A 20,255-nucleotide genomic window follows, 5' to 3' on the forward strand; every position below is an offset into this window, starting at 1 on the left:
TAGAAGCATTACACTATTGCACATAGACGTGAAGAGATATATGTATTATTTATATACTGGTGAGCATTATGCTGTGTATACCCCAGCTGATGTACGTCTCATACTATTAATCCTGCCGCGTACCATTACTATGAATCAGCAGCCTCCATAAATGTTATGGATTCCGAAAAGCCTTATATGGAGAAGAAAAAGTTTCCAGGAATGTCCCTGAGAGATGCTTTCCGCTACTAACTTTTTATTTATTCTTTTTTTGGTGTGCTTTTAAGTCCTTTCTGGATAAATTCTGCCTAACCGACTGTACATGGGAATTGTGGAAATACAAATTAGAAAGTGTTTTCCTCTATAAAGGACTTGCCAGACCATCTGAGGTGCAGCTGGTAGGGCTTTGAGGGATGTTCTGATACTCTGCCGGCTGGATGACTCCAGTTTCTGGTACACTCAGTCTCCAGGGAATTCAAACAGCAAGGATGACTTTTTTTCACTTTGGTTAAATATTCACTTTAATCAGCTTTATTATAGTAATACCTGGTTATATCTGAGGGGTCAACAGAAGTGTTCTTTCCATATATCCACTTCCATCATTGGATACTTGTTCAAAGGGAGTCTACTGCCTCCAAACTCAACTCAAATTGGTAGATTACCTTTAAAACTTGTATAAATGATAGGTAAGGTTACCTGTAAATGGCTGATACTTTAAACGACATCCACCTTGATGATGGATTGTAAACCAAGCACCAGAATCCTATAAAACTTGTTGGGTAAAAGTTGGTTCTAAAAGCCAACAGAGGGTATGAGAAAATCCCTTGACCTCTGGTGACTTAGGGAAATCTACCACCAGGATTGTAAACCAAGCACACTGACATACAGGCGGTCCCCTACTTACAGACACCCGACTTACAGACAACCCATAGTTACAGACAGACCCCTTTGACCTCTGGTGAAGCTTTCTGAATGCTTTACTATAGTCCCAGATTGCAATAATCAGCTGTAAGGTGTCTGTAATGAAGTTTTAGTGATAATCCTTAGTACCATTACAGCAAAAAATGTTTAAACTCCAATTGTCACTGGGGCCAAAATTTTTTTTTAGTCTGGATCTACAATTATAAAATACAGTATACAGTTTCGACTTGCATACAAATTCAACTTAAGAACAAACCTCCGGACCCTATCTTGTACGTAACCCGGGGACTGCCTGTACTGTTGTGTGTCCCCTCTGGCAGGATCTGCTCTTCTTTTAGCTTCTTAGGACCTTGTTTTCAAGAAATAAAAGGTTTTAAAAGTAATGCAGATGAACCAGGGGGGCTCCATAGATGTCAATGGAGCCTGGAGCCCCAACGGCTCATTTGTGTAATGTTTAAAATCTTTGTTTCTTAAAAACGAGGTCCTAAGAAGCTGAAAGAAGAGCGGATCCTGCCAAAGGAGCCACATTCCTGCATGTAAGTGTGCTTGGTTTACAATCTTTCATCCTGGAGGTAGATTTCCTCTAAAGGTGAACTGGACAGAAGTGGTGAACGTGAACAGCATACATAGGATACCTGGTAGAACCTCAGTCACAAATCAGGTGTGGATCGAATCTTGTGACCTGATCTAGCAGCCTCATGGATTATTATAATTTTGAGTTATTTGACTGGGACAGAGTTTTAGCATGAAAATGTGGTACAAAAACTAGAGGATTATTGGCCTGTATTTAAATTTTGAAGTATAATAGTTTTGTTAGTCATGCCTTGATTGATTATATAAGCTTATTGCATGACTGGCAACTCCCTAATATAATGTTACATAAATTCCTACTCCCTGCCACTGTACAGCAAGCTATGCAAATGTTTTTGGCAGTCTGTATCCCGTCACGCTGTCACCAGGCCAGTCATCCATCCATATACTGCTACTGGTTAGCTGTGCGGCATCCCATTGACTAGACCCTAACTTCTGTGTATATGTGTGTGTGTGGGAGGCATGTTCACATTGCCTCAGTGGAAGGAAATTTGATTGTAAGCTTCACCGGCGCAGGAACTGACGCGTGGGAGTAAATTCTCCTTTTTGCATGGTCTAATATGCAGCCGCTGTATAAACAAAGGATTAATATTGAACATCCCTGTATTATTAAAGTGCCATTAAAGCTGGTAATTTGCAGACAGAAGCATATTCCCTGCTGACATCGAAGCGTCATTGCCTCATACACGGGTTCACAGCTTGTCACTCTCTCTCTATACGAGATGAATCATGTCCCATCATTGATCGAATTATGGGGTGTGCTGCCTTTACATGCTGAGACTTGTAGTCCTACATATTAATTAAAAACAGGCTGTGCCTCATGTGTTTCCTCATGTCCATTGGGTTATACAAGTCCATGGGTTCCTATTGTACCACCATATGCCTCCGATTTTATACAATACTTTTTTTTTTTCTGTCAGAAATATGATTAGATGCCATATATCCTTGACTAAAAACATTGCCTTTAAAAGAATATAACTGCACATACAGCAAATAAGGTTCCCATGCTCTGGCCTTCATGTTCTATGTACCTGAATGCTCTGAGGTAATTTTTTTCCCTAATAATGTCCATTACAGATACCCATGATATGACGTCATCTTCGGATGCGGTACATGTGGTCTTGATGGTATAACATTAATCCAAGTACATGTGTGAATTTCAAAACTTTTGTTATAGGTTGACTATGGTAATACGCAGATGTCTTTCAGCAATTAAAGCGGTTTATGTTTTGTAGTAGTTTTATGCAGCCTCTAAATTTTTATGGCTGGCTGATTGCCTTGCTGGACCTAAAGCATATATGCCCCCTCCCCCCCAAAAAAAAATATACTTGTAGGCTCGGGATCCCTCCTTTTTGTATGGAGGCGATTGTATAACGGAGCAAGATATGCGCCAGAAATCCCCTTTCTTGGGTAACCCTGTAAGCTCATTAACGGCATACAGACTGCTGCCGATTCTGTCTACGATATAGGTGACAGCGACTATCATGGACTTACCTAAGTTTACCTCAAGGAAGCCACAAGGAATTGGACAAGGATATACAGTATGTACTGAAGCCATTACCACATATAAGCCATGATTTACTTTTACACGTATCCATAGTACTATGCAAGACGTTTTGGCAAGGATATTCTACCTACCTACTTATTTCCTAGGCTCATAAACCCATTTTCTAGACTATAATTATCCTTCCTATAGCGCTGTCCTTCAACAAGAGGCTTCATCCAGCAGTCCCACCTCTATTAATAGGTTTTTTTTTTTTTTGTGGACACATTTTTATCTATTCTTTTTCATTTTCTAGCTTTTCTCTGCTTTGTTTGTGACCGGGGTTAATTTGTGCCTGTCCAGTGTTTGTTTAGTCTGCTCAAGAACAATAGCTCTGAGGAGCATGACTTGTAACTTCTCTGAAGTTTTCTGAAGTCTCCACAGAACACGCTTGTTCTCCTCTCCCAGTGTCGTACACAACCCAAGAATTTCTTATATTATTCTAATATTCCCAAAAACACATTTTTATTTGTTTTCCTAATTCTCTGCACATGGTACAAGGAGGAATCTGAACTCTGGAGAAGTTTCTGACCTTCTTTACCGACATGGTGAGACCTTCATAAGTGACAAGCTGCAATTTTTTAAGGTTTCGTTAACATTTAGCTCAAAAACATGTGACTGAAGAATGCTGGAGAATCCCCACCGGAGCATCATGTCTAACACTATAACCTCTGCAGACACGGGGTGGGCTACATGCTGCTACGTGCTTCTCTACGGATACCTCTGGATGTGATCATCTGTAGCACTTTAATAGGACTGTGTGAAATAGAAAATTGCTTTATGGTGCAACCTACTTGTTCATGCAAATGTCCTGAGAAGACCAGCAAAAAGAAATGTATATTTTACTCCAATAATCCCCCAAAACTTCACTGCCCCTGCTAATACTCTCTTCTACAGTTCCAAAAGCACTACCTCTGTAAACATTTTCTTCTTAACCCCATAAACATCACTACCACTATTTTTCTCCTTTAATGCTTAAAAACATCCCTGCCAGTACTCTCCTCTAATGCCTAAAAAAATCACTACACTTGCTAATATTCTCCAATAACCCCCTTAAAAACATCACTCCCACAGCTAATAGTCTCCTATAATCTACATAAACACCACTGCCGTTGATAATCTTCTATAATGCATATACATATTACAACAGTACATATGTTGTTGGTAGCATATTCCTATACAGTAGATGAAGCAGAGCTGAAGTTGTCATGTAGCATAACATTATGGATCATTAGCAATCCTGCAGGGTTACATAATGGCTCTGCAGTTTTGGTATATAAACTGGTAAAGTAAATCCACGTTTGTTCCGGCAAAGTGATCTATTTATTTTGTTTGCAGTTTGTTCTATATTTAATGACAAATTCAACTTTGCTATGTTACAATGACAGGTCCTTCAGCAGCGCACATGTCCCCATTCAGGTGCTGCCTTATACTCTTAAGTATTCGGAATTATTCTTGTAGTAAGAAGTTAGCATAAACTTAAGATGTAGCAGTGCTGAAGTTGTCATGTTGCTGTTAAATGATTTGCAAGATCATAAGATTCCACAAAGTTACGGAAAGTTATACGAAGCAGAGCTGAGATTACCATGTAGTTTTGCAGAAGACTATAACAAAGTCCAACATCCAGTCTCTTACCTGGGGTCTTGGAGCTGCAGAGTATGGCCACAGCTGCTGCTGTCCCATAGAGGGACGGACTTTTCGGAGAGGCAGATTTCTCCCAGGCATGAGATGTGAGCATTCCAATGGAAAAGGCAAACAATGAAAGATAGGCTCTCAGCTTGTCCCAAGCCTATAGAGCCTGACGTCATGGGCCTGCCTTATAAGGAGCATGCTGCTGTCTGACTAGTGCACCCCTAAGGCTCGCCAGGACTTTGAAAAGTTTATTAATGTTTTCTGGCTCCAGCTGAAGTTCAAGCCTGTGTGAAATCTTTCATTTGTCTCCGCAGTTCGGGGCTGAACAAGAATGTGCGGAAGGCTTGTGTTACAGCAACTCCTGTCTACTCGCTGATAATAAAGTCATTGGAAGTTATTAGGTGACCGAGTCCTAGAGTCATAACCAGGACTGCAGACTGCAAACTTTTTTATCCTTTAACGCGTTGCTACTGACTTTGTCTTCTCATATAGGAAAAAAAGGTTTTTGGGCAGCTCTCCGTAAAAGGATGTGGATTTAAGCGCTGTGACTTAGTGTTTCTGTAGAGGGGGCTCTCTGGGGGGATAGTATTTTATTTCCTGATGATGTAACTACACAACAATTCTTCAAGTGATGATGGGAAGGCCAGATGAAGTCCATTGCTCTTTTGTTAAACATTTTCAGCTTTTTTGTTTCCTGACTGGTTAAATGCAGAATGTTGATAAACTATTCGGCTTGTTTTTTTGTTTTTTTCTTAGTTGTGTTTGCGAAATTTTGGGAAGTTTTGAAGGGTATAAATTTAGATTTTCTATTGCCGTCTTAGCCGTAGAATCATCAGTGTGGCATATTACAGTAGGATTACTCATCATTAAGAATTATGCTTGTACAACAGTGAATACCAGTAATATAAATTAGGCTCCGCAAATGTTGGTTTCTCTTGTATGTTGTCCTTTAATTTCAATGGACCCATGCAATGGAGGCAGGTCCTATTCCTGCTAGTTTTTGCGGCTGTGTTCTCCCTATAGAACTCTATGCAGACATGAAAAATACAGATGCCACACAGGTCATCCGCAACGTGGTCTCTATTTGCGGATATATTGGTATTAAGCACAGTAAGTTGACCCTTTAAGGCAGGGGTAGGGAACCTATGGCTCGGGAGCCAGATGTGGCTCTTTTGTTGGCTGCATCTGGCTCTCAGACAGATCTTTAATAAATAGTGATGGCTGCTGTGTGTCTCTTAGACTGATCACGGGACACAGGCAGCGATGTTACCGCAGCCTACGTCCTTTTTACGACCCAGGTGCCATCACCTGGGTCAAAGAGAAGAGCGTGGGAGCAATGAGGAGCTGGCTGCAGGGAGCGCTGGTAAGTGAATATTCTTTTTTTTTTTTTTTTTATTTTGCTGTGACCACCTATCTACTGGGGGTATGTGCTGGGGCTACCTATCTACTGGCGGTATGTGTTGGGGCTACCTATCTAAAGGAAGTATTTGCGGTTGGCGACCCATCTACTGGGGGTATGTGCTGAGGCAACCTATATACTGGGAGGCATGTGCTGTGACTACCTATTTACTTGGGGGCATGTGCTGTGGCTGCTGTAGCTACTTATTTACTGGGAGTATGTGCTGTAGCTACTTATCTATTGGAGGTATGTGCTGTGACTACCTATCTACTGGGAAGCATGTGGTGGGTGTCAGGATTTTAAGTAGTGAACTCCCTGAACCACCACGGACAATGATGTAAGCCGACAACTGGGACCGGAATCTAAGTGGCACCCGGTCTTCACCAGAGCCCGCCGCAAAGCAGGATGGTCTTGGTGCAGCGTGGTACCACCAGGTTGTTCCACAGGCGCGACTTGTCCACGGTGGCAGCCAAGGTCAAGGTACAGGATCACTAGGCAGTTTCGTGGTCAGGAACAGGCAGATGGTCAAGGCAGGCGGCAATGATGCGAGGTCAGGGACGGAGAAAGAGATCAGGGCTGGCAGCGAAGGAGCAGAATCAGGAACAGGTCCGGGGTCATATTGGGAGGTCAACACTTTGGAAGGAAACACTGTGGAAAGCTTCCTTACAGGCATGAAGCACTTAGATCCGGCGGGGAATGCTGGGAGCTGCCGGTCTTTATAGGAACCCGGGAAGTGGGCAGCGCCAATCAGCAGCGCACTGGCCCTTTAAATCTGCGAGTGCCGGCTTGTGTGTGCTGGCCAGCCGGGATGGGAGCCAGAAAGTGGTGAGTTGAGTGAACTCTGAAAGGGGTGCCACCACGGAGAGGGGCACGGGTGTGCCGTAGATCGCAGGGGCACCCGTAACACTGGGACTACCTATCTACTCGGGAGCATGTTCATATGGTACGGCTCTTACGGAATAACATTTTAAAATATGTGGTGTTCTTGTCTCTCTCGGCCAAAAAGGTTCCTGACCCCTGCTTTAAGGGGTTGAGAAAAATCTTCTGTTTTTATGGCCCCTCTCAACCCCCTACTCCTCTGTACACCCACCATACTCCTCACCCGCTTTAAAGTAAGCATTAAAATGAAACATAATAAACCATACTCCTAGATCCAGGCACTGTGACTGTGGGGATCTTCTTATATTTGTTATCCATGGCCTCCTGTCTTCTAAAATCAACTTTTTAAAATGATGCCCCTTTTTTGCTGCAGCTTCATAGGCTGTTACACTGTGTAGTAACACTTCCACCTCCCACTGTGTGCTGAAACGTCTACTGGTGCTGTGAGATTACGGTCAGCAACGTCAGTGGCGAGGTGAGCAAATGGAGGGGAGACAGTATAACAGCCCGTGAAGCTGCAGAAGCCTTCCATGCTGCAGCTTCAAATCTCCCACTCTGTCCGTTACTCCCATAGGAGTGAATAGGAGATCCAATGTTACACAAATATCAGCACTCTGAAACCAACAGTACTCTATATAAGGTAATGGGACACTTCATATAGGTGTTGGGTGCAAAAGAATAACTTCTCCCTCCAAAAATATGTGAAATATGTAAAACCCTTAGGTTTTCAATTGCAATGCAGTGTTATACTATTTCAATCTTAATCGATAACATTTTGTGTGAGGTCCAATCCACACAAAGACATATAGGTCCTACACACCAGAAGTCAGACCAGATGATGGGGAGATGCCCCAAACCCGGTTATCCTCAATAAAGTTCCTGTGCTTTCCTGTCAATGGAACAATACTAAAAATTCTCTTGCATGGTCCTTCCGTCTCTGAACATGACCCATCTGTGCATTTTGCTGACAGCGTATGTAATCTAGGTTTGTAGATGCTGCCCAACAATCGGTCCCCGTTACCTCTGTATAATCTTCTAAAGGATGACCTATATATCGGAGTGTATTGACCTCCATAAATGATAGGTGGTCTCAATTTTAAATAGGGATTCCACCCAAAACATGTATTCGAAAGTCTACTGCAGATATGGCATGGCCTTTCTGAGACATGATATGCCCCCATTTTCTGAAATGGTCACTTAATGTGCATTTTAAATTTCCATGATACCAAAAGTGATTCCACCCCCCCCCCCTTTTTTCCCTGAAGTCTCCTGCACATCCCTGAAAAGAGTTGAGAAGCATCTTATGAGAAATTATATAAGTGTTCAGTTAGTTTGGGCCCAATTTGGCACCTACCATGCATAGCTGGAGTGAATTCTTTTAACATTCGAAATGGCGCAACTGGACATCGGAAATCGGGGGGGGGGGGCATATCTTTTGAAAGACTGGACAAAAAACAAATGATCAGATTGATCATCGGCAACATTTTTGTATTTGTCAACTTTCACTTTAAAAAAAAAAAAAAAAGGCCACATTACACCGACGTCTGATGTTACAAAAATTTCCTACTTGACAACATGGAAGGAGACAAACATAGTCATTCACCCAAGAAGAATGGTGACTTTTATGAACACTGACTCTGAGTCCATGCCGAACGTTGGTCTCATGGTCTCTCGGCTGTGCCAAGACATTAGTACATGTGTTCTTGTTGAAAAAGAAATGGTATGTCAACTACATTATTTGTTATCGGGAAGCACTGACCTGGAAAATCTCTGTACTCCTTCTGCTTGTTCCCTTGGGTTACATCGGGACATTACATGCAACGTAAGATCCCACAGATTTGCCGGCTACAATCCATCAGAACAAGTTATACCAGTTCACTGGGAAATGTTCTCCGTGCTGGTTATCAGTGAACAGCCCTGATGACATCAGACTCGTGTTCCCACTTCCCCTGTGGATAATCTAATCTGCTACAGATTACACCCGGCTATTTTATGAAAAGTGAATAGAAACCCTTCACAATATTTCATATCTGCTGTTACTGTTCTTTCATTCATGTGTAGGACTAAGAAGTGTCTAAGCACCCAAGGGCCACAGATTATTAGACGCCACCTTAAACGGTGGTTGGAAAACATGGCTGCTTTGTTGGTATTCTAACTCATCTGCATGGAGATGAAAGGAGCCAAGCTGCAGTAGTGGCACAAAACATGGGCACGTGTAGGGCTGTTTTTGGAAGAAAGCAGCAATATTTTTCTACCCTTGGACAACCCCTTTAAAGTACTACTCTTTTTATATGCTCCCAATTTATTAAAGTAATATCTATAGTCTTTCTGGATGATAACATGGACAAAATGTTTGCACTACCCTCTTTTGAATAAGTATCTATTTTACATACATAGTATAGAGCCACCTGGTGTTCAGAGTGTATAGCAATGTGCACATCCACCAAATGTTAGTGGACAGGCCTGATCCGCTCCACAAGGTCAGGTGATCCTTTGTTTACTGTAGAGCAGCCAATGGAAATGACTTTATGCCCTGCTTGTCAGGGAAGGATCAGATGCTATAGCAGCATAATTTAGAAAACATGTTCGGCAGGGGTAGTAAGAAGGGACTCTGTTTATTCCTCTCCAATTTAATAAAATGAATGGAACTGAGCTGCAATACAACACAAAACAGACAGGTATGGTGCTTTTTTTTTTTTTTTTTTTAATAAATCAAATGACGCTTTATTGGTGCATATACCACAATGTATTACATCATCCCATGTCAAAAACATAGAAAACATTACCAAATCAATTACATCAACATACCTCCTCCCTCCACATCTTCACCCCCCTCCAGCACTCAACTTATCATACGTATAGGGCACACCTCTAATTACACACCCAGCAGTCCCCCAGGTTGTACACGTAGCAAACTCCTTAATAATTCTTCCGAGTCTAGCCACTTACCCCACTGTTTTTCAAATTTGTCAACGACTCCACTTTTCACATACACCTTCAAGTCCATCCATACGGTGTTATTTAACAGCTTCCTTACTTCCCTAGCTCTTGGGGGAGAAGCATCTAGCCAGCGCCTAGTGATGGGTTTATGCCCTTGATATAGCACTTCTGCAACCGCCAATTGTTCCTACATAAAGTAACATGCATACCTTTGGGTTCCTCGGTTCCACTACCCCAAACACCCTGTGTACCTACTCCAGCGCCTCCCTCCATAAAGTATCCAACTCCCTGCACATCCAAAACATATGCAAATCGTCCGCTTCATCCTCTGAGCATCACGGACAACAAGTGTCCCCACTCAAGCCCACCCCTGTCAGCACCTGAGGTGTCCGATATGTTTGATGGAGCAGAAACGACTGCGACCGCCTTTGAGCCACATTCAGGGAAAGCAGCCTCGGAGATGACTCCACTCCTTATCCGTGATATGGTCCATTTTATCCTCCCATTTCCTTCTGACCTCAACCAACGGGTCTCCCACCACCTCATCCAAGATCGATATTAACCCCCGCTCATCACCACCTTTATAGAAGAAAAGGGCACTGCCTCGGGACCAAATTGAGCTTGTAAAGTGTATTGAATCTGTAGGTTCTGAAAAAACATTGAGCGAGGAAGACCCAAACTAATTGATCATATATCTGCACACCTGCATATCTTCCCACATATATAGTTCCCCAAGAAAGGGAGTAAATTTGTTAATGGGTCGCACTCCGATCACCCATGTATACACTTTCCAAATCCATTGCACCATGGACAAAGGCAGACAGCCCCTAGCCTTCCACCCAAAGACCCCAGCATCCAGGGCACCGGTATGGTGCTATTAGGATTTCAAAATGCTAAACAACCCCTTTAATAAATAACAGATTGCTCTGTAACGTTTTTTTAGTTTCCTTTTTTGATCAGAGTATGAAGTCCGGACGACTGAATATGAACTAGATCGGAGCTCCACTTAGTTGAGCAGTTAAACTGGATCTTATTTTGTAGTTGGAATGAAAGGTTTATGAGATTATAGCCTGGTGCATAATGTTCGTCATTCCTCGAAATAACAGCAAAAATATGGCCACAAGTGCAGAAAAGACAAGGCAAACATAGCCACAATGCCTCCTACACTACTAAACAAAGCTCCGTCTCCCTGACAACTAATAATAGGTTTTGCTTTGTTGTTCCTATGAAAAAAAAAAACAGAAGTGTCCTGGGATTTTGGTGAATGGGGAACTTCAACTCTTTCTAATTAAAGAGAGCAGACAAACATGTACTGTATATAGCAGAACTCACTTGCCACCCGAATTACATCTGATGAAGTCATATTTAATGGAACCTGTTTTATCAGTTTTTATGTACTTAAGTCCTAAATTTCTGCTTTTTGTCGGATATGATTATAATTTGGCCAAGGGGGAAAAAGCCGTGGAAAAAACATTTGTGCCAACTACTTCTCATTAAGGCCATGCATCTATATTAGGGAGAGATTTAAGATGTCTCAAAATACATAGTAATTATAAACTGCGGGTAGGTCTCATTTGGTAGTGCCATGTATCATTAACATTCCCATCTAGATAAAATCCTTGTCCTGAATGTATAGTAATATGCATTTTTAATATATATGCTAATGAGGATTTTGGTGCATCATGGCCAAGGCCTCAAGGTCTACCATGCACCTTCACTTGCCCAGTTTGACAAAGGGTAATTAAGCTACAGTCTATAGATATTTTCAGGAGAGGCATTCTGGGAACGGAGCACTGTGAATGGACATGGTGCAACTATGGACTACATATGCAGAATCTGGATGTGGGGTTTTAATTTGCCCTGGAACCCTAGTTATAGGAGCGAGCTTGTTAAAAAATGTACCGTATATACTCTATTATAAGCCGAGTCCCCTAATTTTACCACAAAAACCTGGTAAAACCTATATTCTTTTTACTCGAGTATAAGCCGAGTTTGGGGTTTCAGCACATTTTTTTTTGTGCTGAAAAATTAGGCTTATACTTGAGTATATATGGTAATACTGGTAGTTTTCATCCCACAAAGTTGCTGACCATGTCGGGTAGGAGTGTCTTGTGTAATCGCACCTTTCTGTGTGTTAGTAGCAGGATTGTGAAAAAAATAATAATTTGTGCTCAAGGATTGTAGCTGGACATCGATCACTGGTGCACTAGTGTGTGAGATTTTTTTCACACCACAGCCCACCCACCCTCTACATTGTAGAGAACCCACACTTCAGTGCACTACAGTCCAAGCAAAATACAGTCTACACGGTCTACAGCTCTGTACGGTCAGAAATGCTGACCAGTTCCCTTTAATCCTCTAATTATGACTTGGAAAGCTGTCCACAATCTGTCCACTCCATATATCAGTGACCTAATCGCATAATACCATCCCATTAGTAATCTCCAATCCTCTCAAGACCACCTGCTTTCCTACTATATGTATGTTCCATTTGTTCTAGTCTTGATTTAATGTATGTGTGAATGTACAGCACCAAGGAATTAATACTGGTTTATAAATAAAGACTCCGTGGAGCACAGAATTAAAGAGAACCTGCCTTTTAAATTAACACACGTAAAATAAATCTTTTGTTAAAAACTATGATTTAAAAAGTATTTCCCCCTATTTCTAAATAGTTCCTTTCCAGTCCTGCATAGTAAATATTTCTTCATTTGCCCTGCCTCCTTGTTCCTGATTGTCAGGTCTCACTGCTAGGACATGCTGCTGTATGGAAGACCGAGAGAGCTTTTAACATCGTTGAGCACTTCATGTTATGCAACACCAGGGTGATGTCATCTAAGGTCCTTTAGTAAAATTTACATCTAGCCCATGTATGTATCTGATCACATGAATTCATAAAGGGTGGGGAGAAGTAGAAGTCCATGGAGGCATGCTATCATTTCATGTGATCAGATGCATACATGGGGTAGACATTGCAAATCTAATTAGGTAAAGGACCTTAGATGACATTACACTGGTCACATGACCTGCTTAGAAGAGGCATGGGACATGGAGAAAAGTTGATGGGAGGGGCTGACCACACAGCACATGCCCCCACTGATATAAAGTTGATTTTATGGGGATGTGAGGGAAACCATTTTTAAATAAAAGAAGGGTGCCAGTTAATAGGGCTCTGTGGGAACCTGTCACTAGCTGTATATGTAAAAAATGTGGGGACAGGTTTCATTTATTGTGAATAATAGTAGTCTTCAAACACCGCAGCAGAATCTGTTTGTACTGCACAAGCAACTTTCCGCAGTATCAAGGTACATACCGTATGTCACACGTGTTTCTTGTTTTTCCTACTGTGCTTTATGTTTTAGTCCAGCTTATGCAAGCAGATTTTTGGTATTTGATGTCTGATCCCATTATCCAGTGTACTCTCCTGGTGATCAGAAAATGGATCTCCTCTATGGGAGGAGTTTTTTTGGGGGGGGAGGTGGGGGGGGGGCACTGAATATGAGGTGCGCGCGGTGCCGGTGTTACAGTAGGATATATCACGTTCTGCATTCCTGCTTTTTTTCCTTTTATGCTTTTCCAAACAAATCTCTTATGTTTCCTAGTAAATAATCTGCTCCAGATGTAAGTACCTGCTCTTCAGATGAGATGCAACCATAAGCGGGAGTGTTATAGCGTGATCCATAGATCTTGCCTCCTGCCCACAGAGAACCGTAATCCTGTAATTGCCGTTTTTCATTAATCTACAGAATTTTCACTCTGGGTTGAAATTTAGATTTATAACATTAACCCAAGAATGTATTTGGGTCTTTTTTTTTTTTGTTTCCATTACAAATTTGAGGTGACGTATTCCTGTTCTGGCTTTTGTAAAGTTCCTGACTTTTTTTTTTTTTTTCCCGGTGTAGCAGCCTATCTTCTCTCCCTGTTACTTCATTCAATGTGCCCAAGATGTCAGAACAATAGTAGTGATGCAATGTTTTTGTGTAATATTCATTTATGGGCCTTTGTGATCCAGAATTTCTTAGTATTTAAAAACAAAAAAAAAATCTGAAACAAGACAGTCTTACAAGATCCACTGAATCCTTTAGTACTTCACCTTTTAATGTAAAGCTATGTCCCATAATTCGAGCTACTGTCACGCTCGATGGATTACAGGCAGTCCCTGGGTTACGTATAAGAATGGGTCCGGAGGTTTGTTCTTAAGTTGAATTTGTATGCAAGTCGAAACTGTATGTTTTATAATTGTAGATCCAGACAAAAAAAACAAATTGGCCCCAGTGACAATTGGAGTTTAAACATTTTTTGCTGTAATAGGACCAAGGATTATCAGTAAAGCTTCATTTCAGACTCCTTACAGCTGATCATTGCAATCTGGGACTATAGTAAAGCATTCAGAAAGCTTCACTAGAGGTCTGAGGGGTCTGTCTGTAACTATGGTTGTCTGTAAGTCGGGTGTTCTTAAGTAGGGGACCGGCTGTATTTACATTTTCTGTACTCCTGATACAAATGTCATCTATGAACTGATTCCCGTTTGGCCAAACAAGGCTGGGGCGGCACGGTGGCTGAGTGAGTAGCGCTTCTGCCTTGCAGCTCTGGGGTCCTAGGTTCGAATCCCACCCAGGTCAACATCTGCAAAGAGTTTGTATGTTCTCTCCGTGTTTGCGTGGGTTTCCTCTGGGTACTCCGGTTTCCTCCCACACTCCAAAAACATACTGTTAGGTTGTTTAGATTGTGAGCCCCATGGGGACAGGGACCAATTTGACATGCTTTGTGCAGCGCTGCATAATCTGTGTGCGCTATATAAATAAAGAATTATTATTATTATTAAGGCCAAAAGGCGGTCTTTTTGGGTAATATGTGTCTGTAAATCTCTTTTATACAATGCAGAAGAAGGTATGGTTAGTTGGGTGAGTTCAGTCTTGAAAACTTGGTACGTCGGTGTTTTCTGGAATCGGAATATTTGTGATCCATAGAATGAGACACCCGTATCGGGGGGGGGGGGGGTGGTTGTCCAACACCCATTCTCAAAGGCAGACTGCTCCATTCTGTGTTAAGTGGCCTGACCAGATTAGTGCAGATTAGTTTCCTTTTATGTGAATGGGAGCTAGACTGCAGTTACTCAGTTGCTACACAGGGAATGGGTTTTCTTTGTGTTCCGTTCCCTAGTTAATCCTCTCATTCCAAATATTGATGACCAATACTATGGTCATCCACAGATTGGTCATATCTTGGAAAACTCTTGTGATGCAGCGCTCTGACTGGAATATATGGAGCCCAGACCCTAAGGAGGGATGCTTATAGGATTATAAATCCTCTCTTGATTTTTACCTCAGGTAGTTTTGGCGGGAAATTTTTTCTAAGGTTGAAACAGGTTTTGATTGGCTCCAGCCATTAGCCAGTGGTCAGTTGTCACGAGGGGAAGATCAGTTCTAGCCCCAGGTGACAATGAGCCAGTGTTTGTGGTCACATGGACAAGTTTTAAATAAATATGCTGTATTTATCGTCTGCACCTCGATTGACACCCCCCCCCCCCATATCTAAGCCTTTTTAATTTTCACCGTGGCCTTGTTTATGTACTTGAGTAAAATGGCTTTCATTTAAATTAATTTTTGAGTTTTATTCACTTGATGCTCATAGCTGAGCTTAATTTTATTATACTTGAGTTACAGTTAATCTTGGTCTTGGTTTTTACAAAATTCTATTTTGTAAGGTAATAAATAAAGACTGTGGCCAAGTTATTTTACCCAACTACTATGATTTCTAATCCCATGCAAGGCTTCTCCGTTTTCCGCGATGTTGTCAGTTCCGGCTACTATTCCATTCTTGGATCACATGATTGTTGCACAGGACTTTAGTAGTTCTGCGAAATGAACCCAAAATATGGACATGTATATCTAGAACGAATCTACTAAGTGTAAAACCAATCTACCGCATATACAAAAAATGTGCTGAAAAAACCTCACCTCTGCTTATACTAGAGTCAATTAAAAACTAAAAACGTAATACTCCCCCTCCTGTGTCCGGATCCTTGGCGCGGTTGCCGGCGGCTTTCTTTTCTCTTCTTAAGCCGGCAGAGTCGCGTTCATGCAATCTGCCTGTGGGCGCACACTATGATGCTGCAGTGTCGCCGCTGGTGAGTATTAAGAAATATAAAAACGTATGCGCTTGGCAGGGGGCTGGCTTTATACTACATGGGGGCTGGCTTTATACTACATGGGGGCTGGCTTTATACTACATGGGGGCTGGCTTTATACTACATGGGGGCTGGCTTTATACTACATGGGGGCTGGCTTTATACTACATGGGGGCTGGCTGTATACTCCAGTCAATAGGTTTTTCCCAGTTTTTGGTGGTAAAATTAGGGATCTCGCTTATACTCGGGTCAGCTTATACTCGAGTATATACGGTAATGGTCAACGCTTTTATAGATTTATGTAGACAAAATGGTTATAAATTGACAAACCACTTTTTAGGATGGTTTTTCAGCCGTTTATGACCACATTTTGACTTTCCACTACTCAGGTTCTCAATATGTGCAACCCAGCGTCCAAGTAATCCCTGGCTGCCTCCTGATTCCCATATCCATGGTTATTTTGTTTTCATAAATAAACCAATTTGTACATTAATTCCTGGTCTTTTCTCCATCCCACTACTAGGAGCCAAGCCATGAATTCTTCTCCGCAGTCTCCCCTAATGAAATTCCCGTCTTATAGGAATACATTTGTGAAACTGTATCTTCTGTCTGTAGTGTAGGGACCACCTGCCCTCGTGAATTCCAGGTTCCCTTTGTGGGGAGCACAATGTAGTTGGTTGTTTTGGCAATTGTTGCACAATAAAAATGAGCTAATTTTATTGTATGAAAGCCCCTGTGTTCATATTGTGAGTGTGCGAAGTGTAGTTCCTGCTGGGGACCACAGGTGTGTGACTTCATATATGCAGCCCTTGTAACTAAAGACAGCGTTAGCACAACAGAATTAACTACATATGTAACCTCTGACATCATTACACAGTGACAAATCTACATTTAACCTACAAAACTTTTAAGTAGATTTGCATATACATTGCTTTGCTACTGATTGTGATTTACGGCATGTGTTGTTATAGAGACCCTTTCATCTAGAGTGAGAATGTTTGATTATCCCCTGCTTGTTCAGCTTCCTTACAGAACTTTTTCTTTTGTAGATAGATGTAGAGGGGTTGTCCATTTTCATCCAATAACTGATATTTTTGTGTAATGAGAAGTTATAGAATTTTCCAAAATACTTTCTGTATCAATTTCGGACGTTTTTCAAGATCTCTGCTTGCTGTCATTCTGTAGGAAGCTTCATTGTTCACTTCCTGTGGACAACCGGTTCATGGTTGTGTGATGTCACACAGGTGCACGGCTCGTTATACCATAGAACAGTAATCAGAACTGTTTGTTATAATGTGCTGTGCACCTGTGTGACATCATGGCAGGGGGGGGGATAAAGAGCCGTGCACCTGTGGGACATCACATGACTAGGGATATAACAAGCCATACACCTACGGAACATCATATGACCAGGGATATAACGAGCTGTGCACCTGTGGGACATTACATGATGATGGGTATAATGAGCCATGCAACTGTGTAACATCACATGACCAGGGATATAACGAGCCGTGCACCTGTGGGACATCACATGACCAGGGATATAACGAGCCGTGCACCTGTGGGACATCACATGAATAGGGATATAACGAGCCGTGCACCTGTGGGACATCACATGACCAGGGATATAACAAGCCGTACAACTATGGGACATTATATGATGGTGCACATGACCAGGTATCTACAGGAAGATTCCTGTTGAATGACAGTAAAAAGGCATCAAGCAGAGATCTATGTACAAAGCTGTAAGAATTGATACAGAAAGTATATTGGAAAATTGTATAACTTTTCACTACACAAACTATATCAATTATTTTATGAAAGTGGACAACCCCTTTTAAGCTTGCTATACATGTTTCTGCCTATTTTGGCATGCCCTCCCTCAAATATATACAGGGCCTCTGACTTTTCCCTGATGGTTCTCTTCCCTGTATCCCTGACTGCATATGCATTTGTTTCGGTGGATACAGTAGTACAGTAAGCCATCCTTTTCTACAGAATATATCAGTTTTGTGGGCAATTGGATGTAGTGATAAGGGTTTTCTGGTGGTTTTAGAAGAGTATCGCAGATGTCCACCACTTTATATACATGGGATGGCAGAGATCAGCTTTGTACAAGGGGTATCCTCATGAGAATAACTTCTTTTTTCATTTGTCCTAGTAGTTGACCTAAACCTCAAGACCACCCCAAGGGATTAAAAAATGTCTGCTAGATGTTAGAGAAGGGTTAAAGTTACAATGCTGCAGTTTTGGGCCCACCTCTAGCCCTGCAGCTTTGTGGTGCCCACCTGCACCCGTTCCTTTATAGCTTACCATGTCTTTCTTTACCTGACCGTCTACTAATTAATCAAATATTTCAGCCATGAACACTTTTACTCAAACCACTGAAATAGCCAAGTTTCCAGTGGCCAGATTTAGGTTGATGGAGGTGCCCTTAAATAATTATTACATAGCTACCCTCTAGTTCCACTGACTGGCCACAGATACTGACCACGTATGTGGCATCTGCCATCAGTAATGTATATCAAAGTTTTTTTTTACCATATTTACTCAACAACTAAGTGTTGGAGCGCATTTGAAAAGTAACCAATATGGCTGCACTTCCTGTTGCCTTTCTTGGAAATATGGCTGCTGCAATAAAATTGTAGTACAGGCATTTATATCATTGTAACTCCAGACAATTTTTTATTTTTATTTTTTTTTTGTCCCCGTGCCCTTTTGGATTTTCCCAATTTTGGTTGTCATGGGATCAAGGATTATCAATAAAGCTTCATTACTGACAACTTACAGCTGATCATTGCAGTCTGGGACTAAAGTGGTCACAGTGGACAGAGAAGTCTTCCTGCAAGTCGGGTGTCCTTAAGTTGGGGGCTGCCTGTTCTTAATCGTTGGTACTTCTTTAACTCCTCCTCTTTTTTTTTTTTTCAGAATGTGGCCATTGTATTATGTACATGCTAATAAATTTCTACTAAAATAACAAATGTGCTTCTGGGTGAAGGTGCCGGTATGGCAGTGTCCCCTCGGCCATGTCTTGAGCTGGCGTGTTTGGTCCATGCTTTCTTGTTTTCTTGCTGTGTTCTCTTCCAGGATATATTCACATACTTTAGTCTCCTGTTTCCAGGGTAACCCTCTGTGGTGGGGACGTTGTTTAAGCTGGTCCAGCTTCCTATATCTTTATTATTTTATGTTGGCAGCCAAGTGTCTAGTCAGAGCGAGCTGTCCAACTGCATTAGATCATTTCCTTTGTTGCGAGTGCAGTTAATAGCTGAGTCGTTTTTTTTTTTCCTTTTTTTTTTTTTTTTTTTTTTTTTTTTTTTTTCTTTTTGCTCTCCCCTCCTCGTGCATGTTTGAGGAAAGCGCCAGTGTTGTAGAATATGGGCAGGAAATTTAAATTTTTATTTTTTTTAAATTTTTTGGCATTTTCATACTTTTTCCCCCCATTTTAAAATGTACAAGTAAAACTTTTTGTAGGCGAATTTAAAGGGAAGTCTATTCTTTTTAATTGGATACTCAGGGTAATTTTTTCTATGTAAGGCCATTCGGGTATTAACCTCACTTTTAGAACGGCTTTCAGTTCTGGATCATAGTTTGGGTCCCTATTTGGGTGTATGCACAGCGGTGCTTTGACTCTCTTTTTGTGTATTCATTATCTCTTGCCAAATTTAAGGATGTGTGATCCTGAAAATCCTTCCAATTACAAAAATGGAGGCCCCTTTGTACTACCGAATGAATGTGGTGGCTCAGAGGCAATCTTCTATCTGCTACAAGAGAATTTGATTTATAATACTGTCTGTGCATATTTACTTTCACATAACTTTAGCATAATTAAGAAATTTTGATCATATGATTATGTTCAGAAGGCCCATTCATTTATGGGTAAAGTTTTTTTTTTTCAACAAGTTATAATCGCCTTTTAATTTATAGTGTTTTGTCTTCCCTGCTGATGGTTTCACTTGTTACGCAGTGATAGTGTGTGGTACGTGCACATCTTACCCAGGGGTGGATTTAGACGACCATGGTCCCTGGGCTGTGGGAAAATAGTGGGCCATTACAAGTCTATTTAATGGCATCTACTTCCTTCATATGGTACTAGAATCAATCTCTTTGGCGAAGGTGTGGAGTATGACTGGAAAAAAAAAAAATCTCAAAACACAAGAGAAGAACTATATGTCCTCCGACACGACACACTAAGGCTGGATTCACACGACCGGTGCCCACCGTACCGTAGCACGGCGGGCACA

At 41.6% G+C, this 20,255-nt stretch overlaps 2 protein-coding genes across 7 annotated transcripts in view; one reads left to right on the forward strand and one right to left on the reverse strand.

The window, feature by feature from the left end:
* Positions 1-20,255, forward strand: part of CMSS1 (cms1 ribosomal small subunit homolog) — a 215,855-nt gene that overhangs the window by 30,392 nt on the left and 165,208 nt on the right. The window contains exon 1 of one of the 3 annotated variants that reach the window (XM_072138483.1): positions 2,961-3,032. The exons of the other annotated variants lie outside the window; for them this stretch is intronic. Within the exon in view, the coding sequence (XP_071994584.1) occupies positions 2,976-3,032 (57 nt within the window). The 5' untranslated portion in view covers positions 2,961-2,975. Of the gene's footprint in view, positions 1-2,960; positions 3,033-20,255 lie in introns of those variants that run through there. 3 annotated transcript variants of the gene reach the window in all.
* The window catches only part of FILIP1L (filamin A interacting protein 1 like), a 175,760-nt gene that overhangs the window by 20,475 nt on the left and 135,030 nt on the right, over positions 1-20,255 (reverse strand). The window contains exon 1 of one of the 4 annotated variants that reach the window (XM_072138482.1): positions 8,704-8,779. The exons of 2 other annotated variants lie outside the window; for them this stretch is intronic. In XM_072138482.1, coding sequence (XP_071994583.1) covers positions 8,704-8,756 — 53 coding nt within the window. In that variant the 5' untranslated portion in view covers positions 8,757-8,779. Of the gene's footprint in view, positions 1-4,669; positions 5,112-8,703; positions 8,780-20,255 lie in introns of those variants that run through there. One more of the 4 variants, XM_072138481.1, reaches the window with a different exon arrangement.

This window comes from Engystomops pustulosus, chromosome 2, assembly GCF_040894005.1.
Source record: "Engystomops pustulosus chromosome 2, aEngPut4.maternal, whole genome shotgun sequence".
Classification (NCBI taxonomy): domain Eukaryota; kingdom Metazoa; phylum Chordata; class Amphibia; order Anura; family Leptodactylidae; genus Engystomops; species Engystomops pustulosus.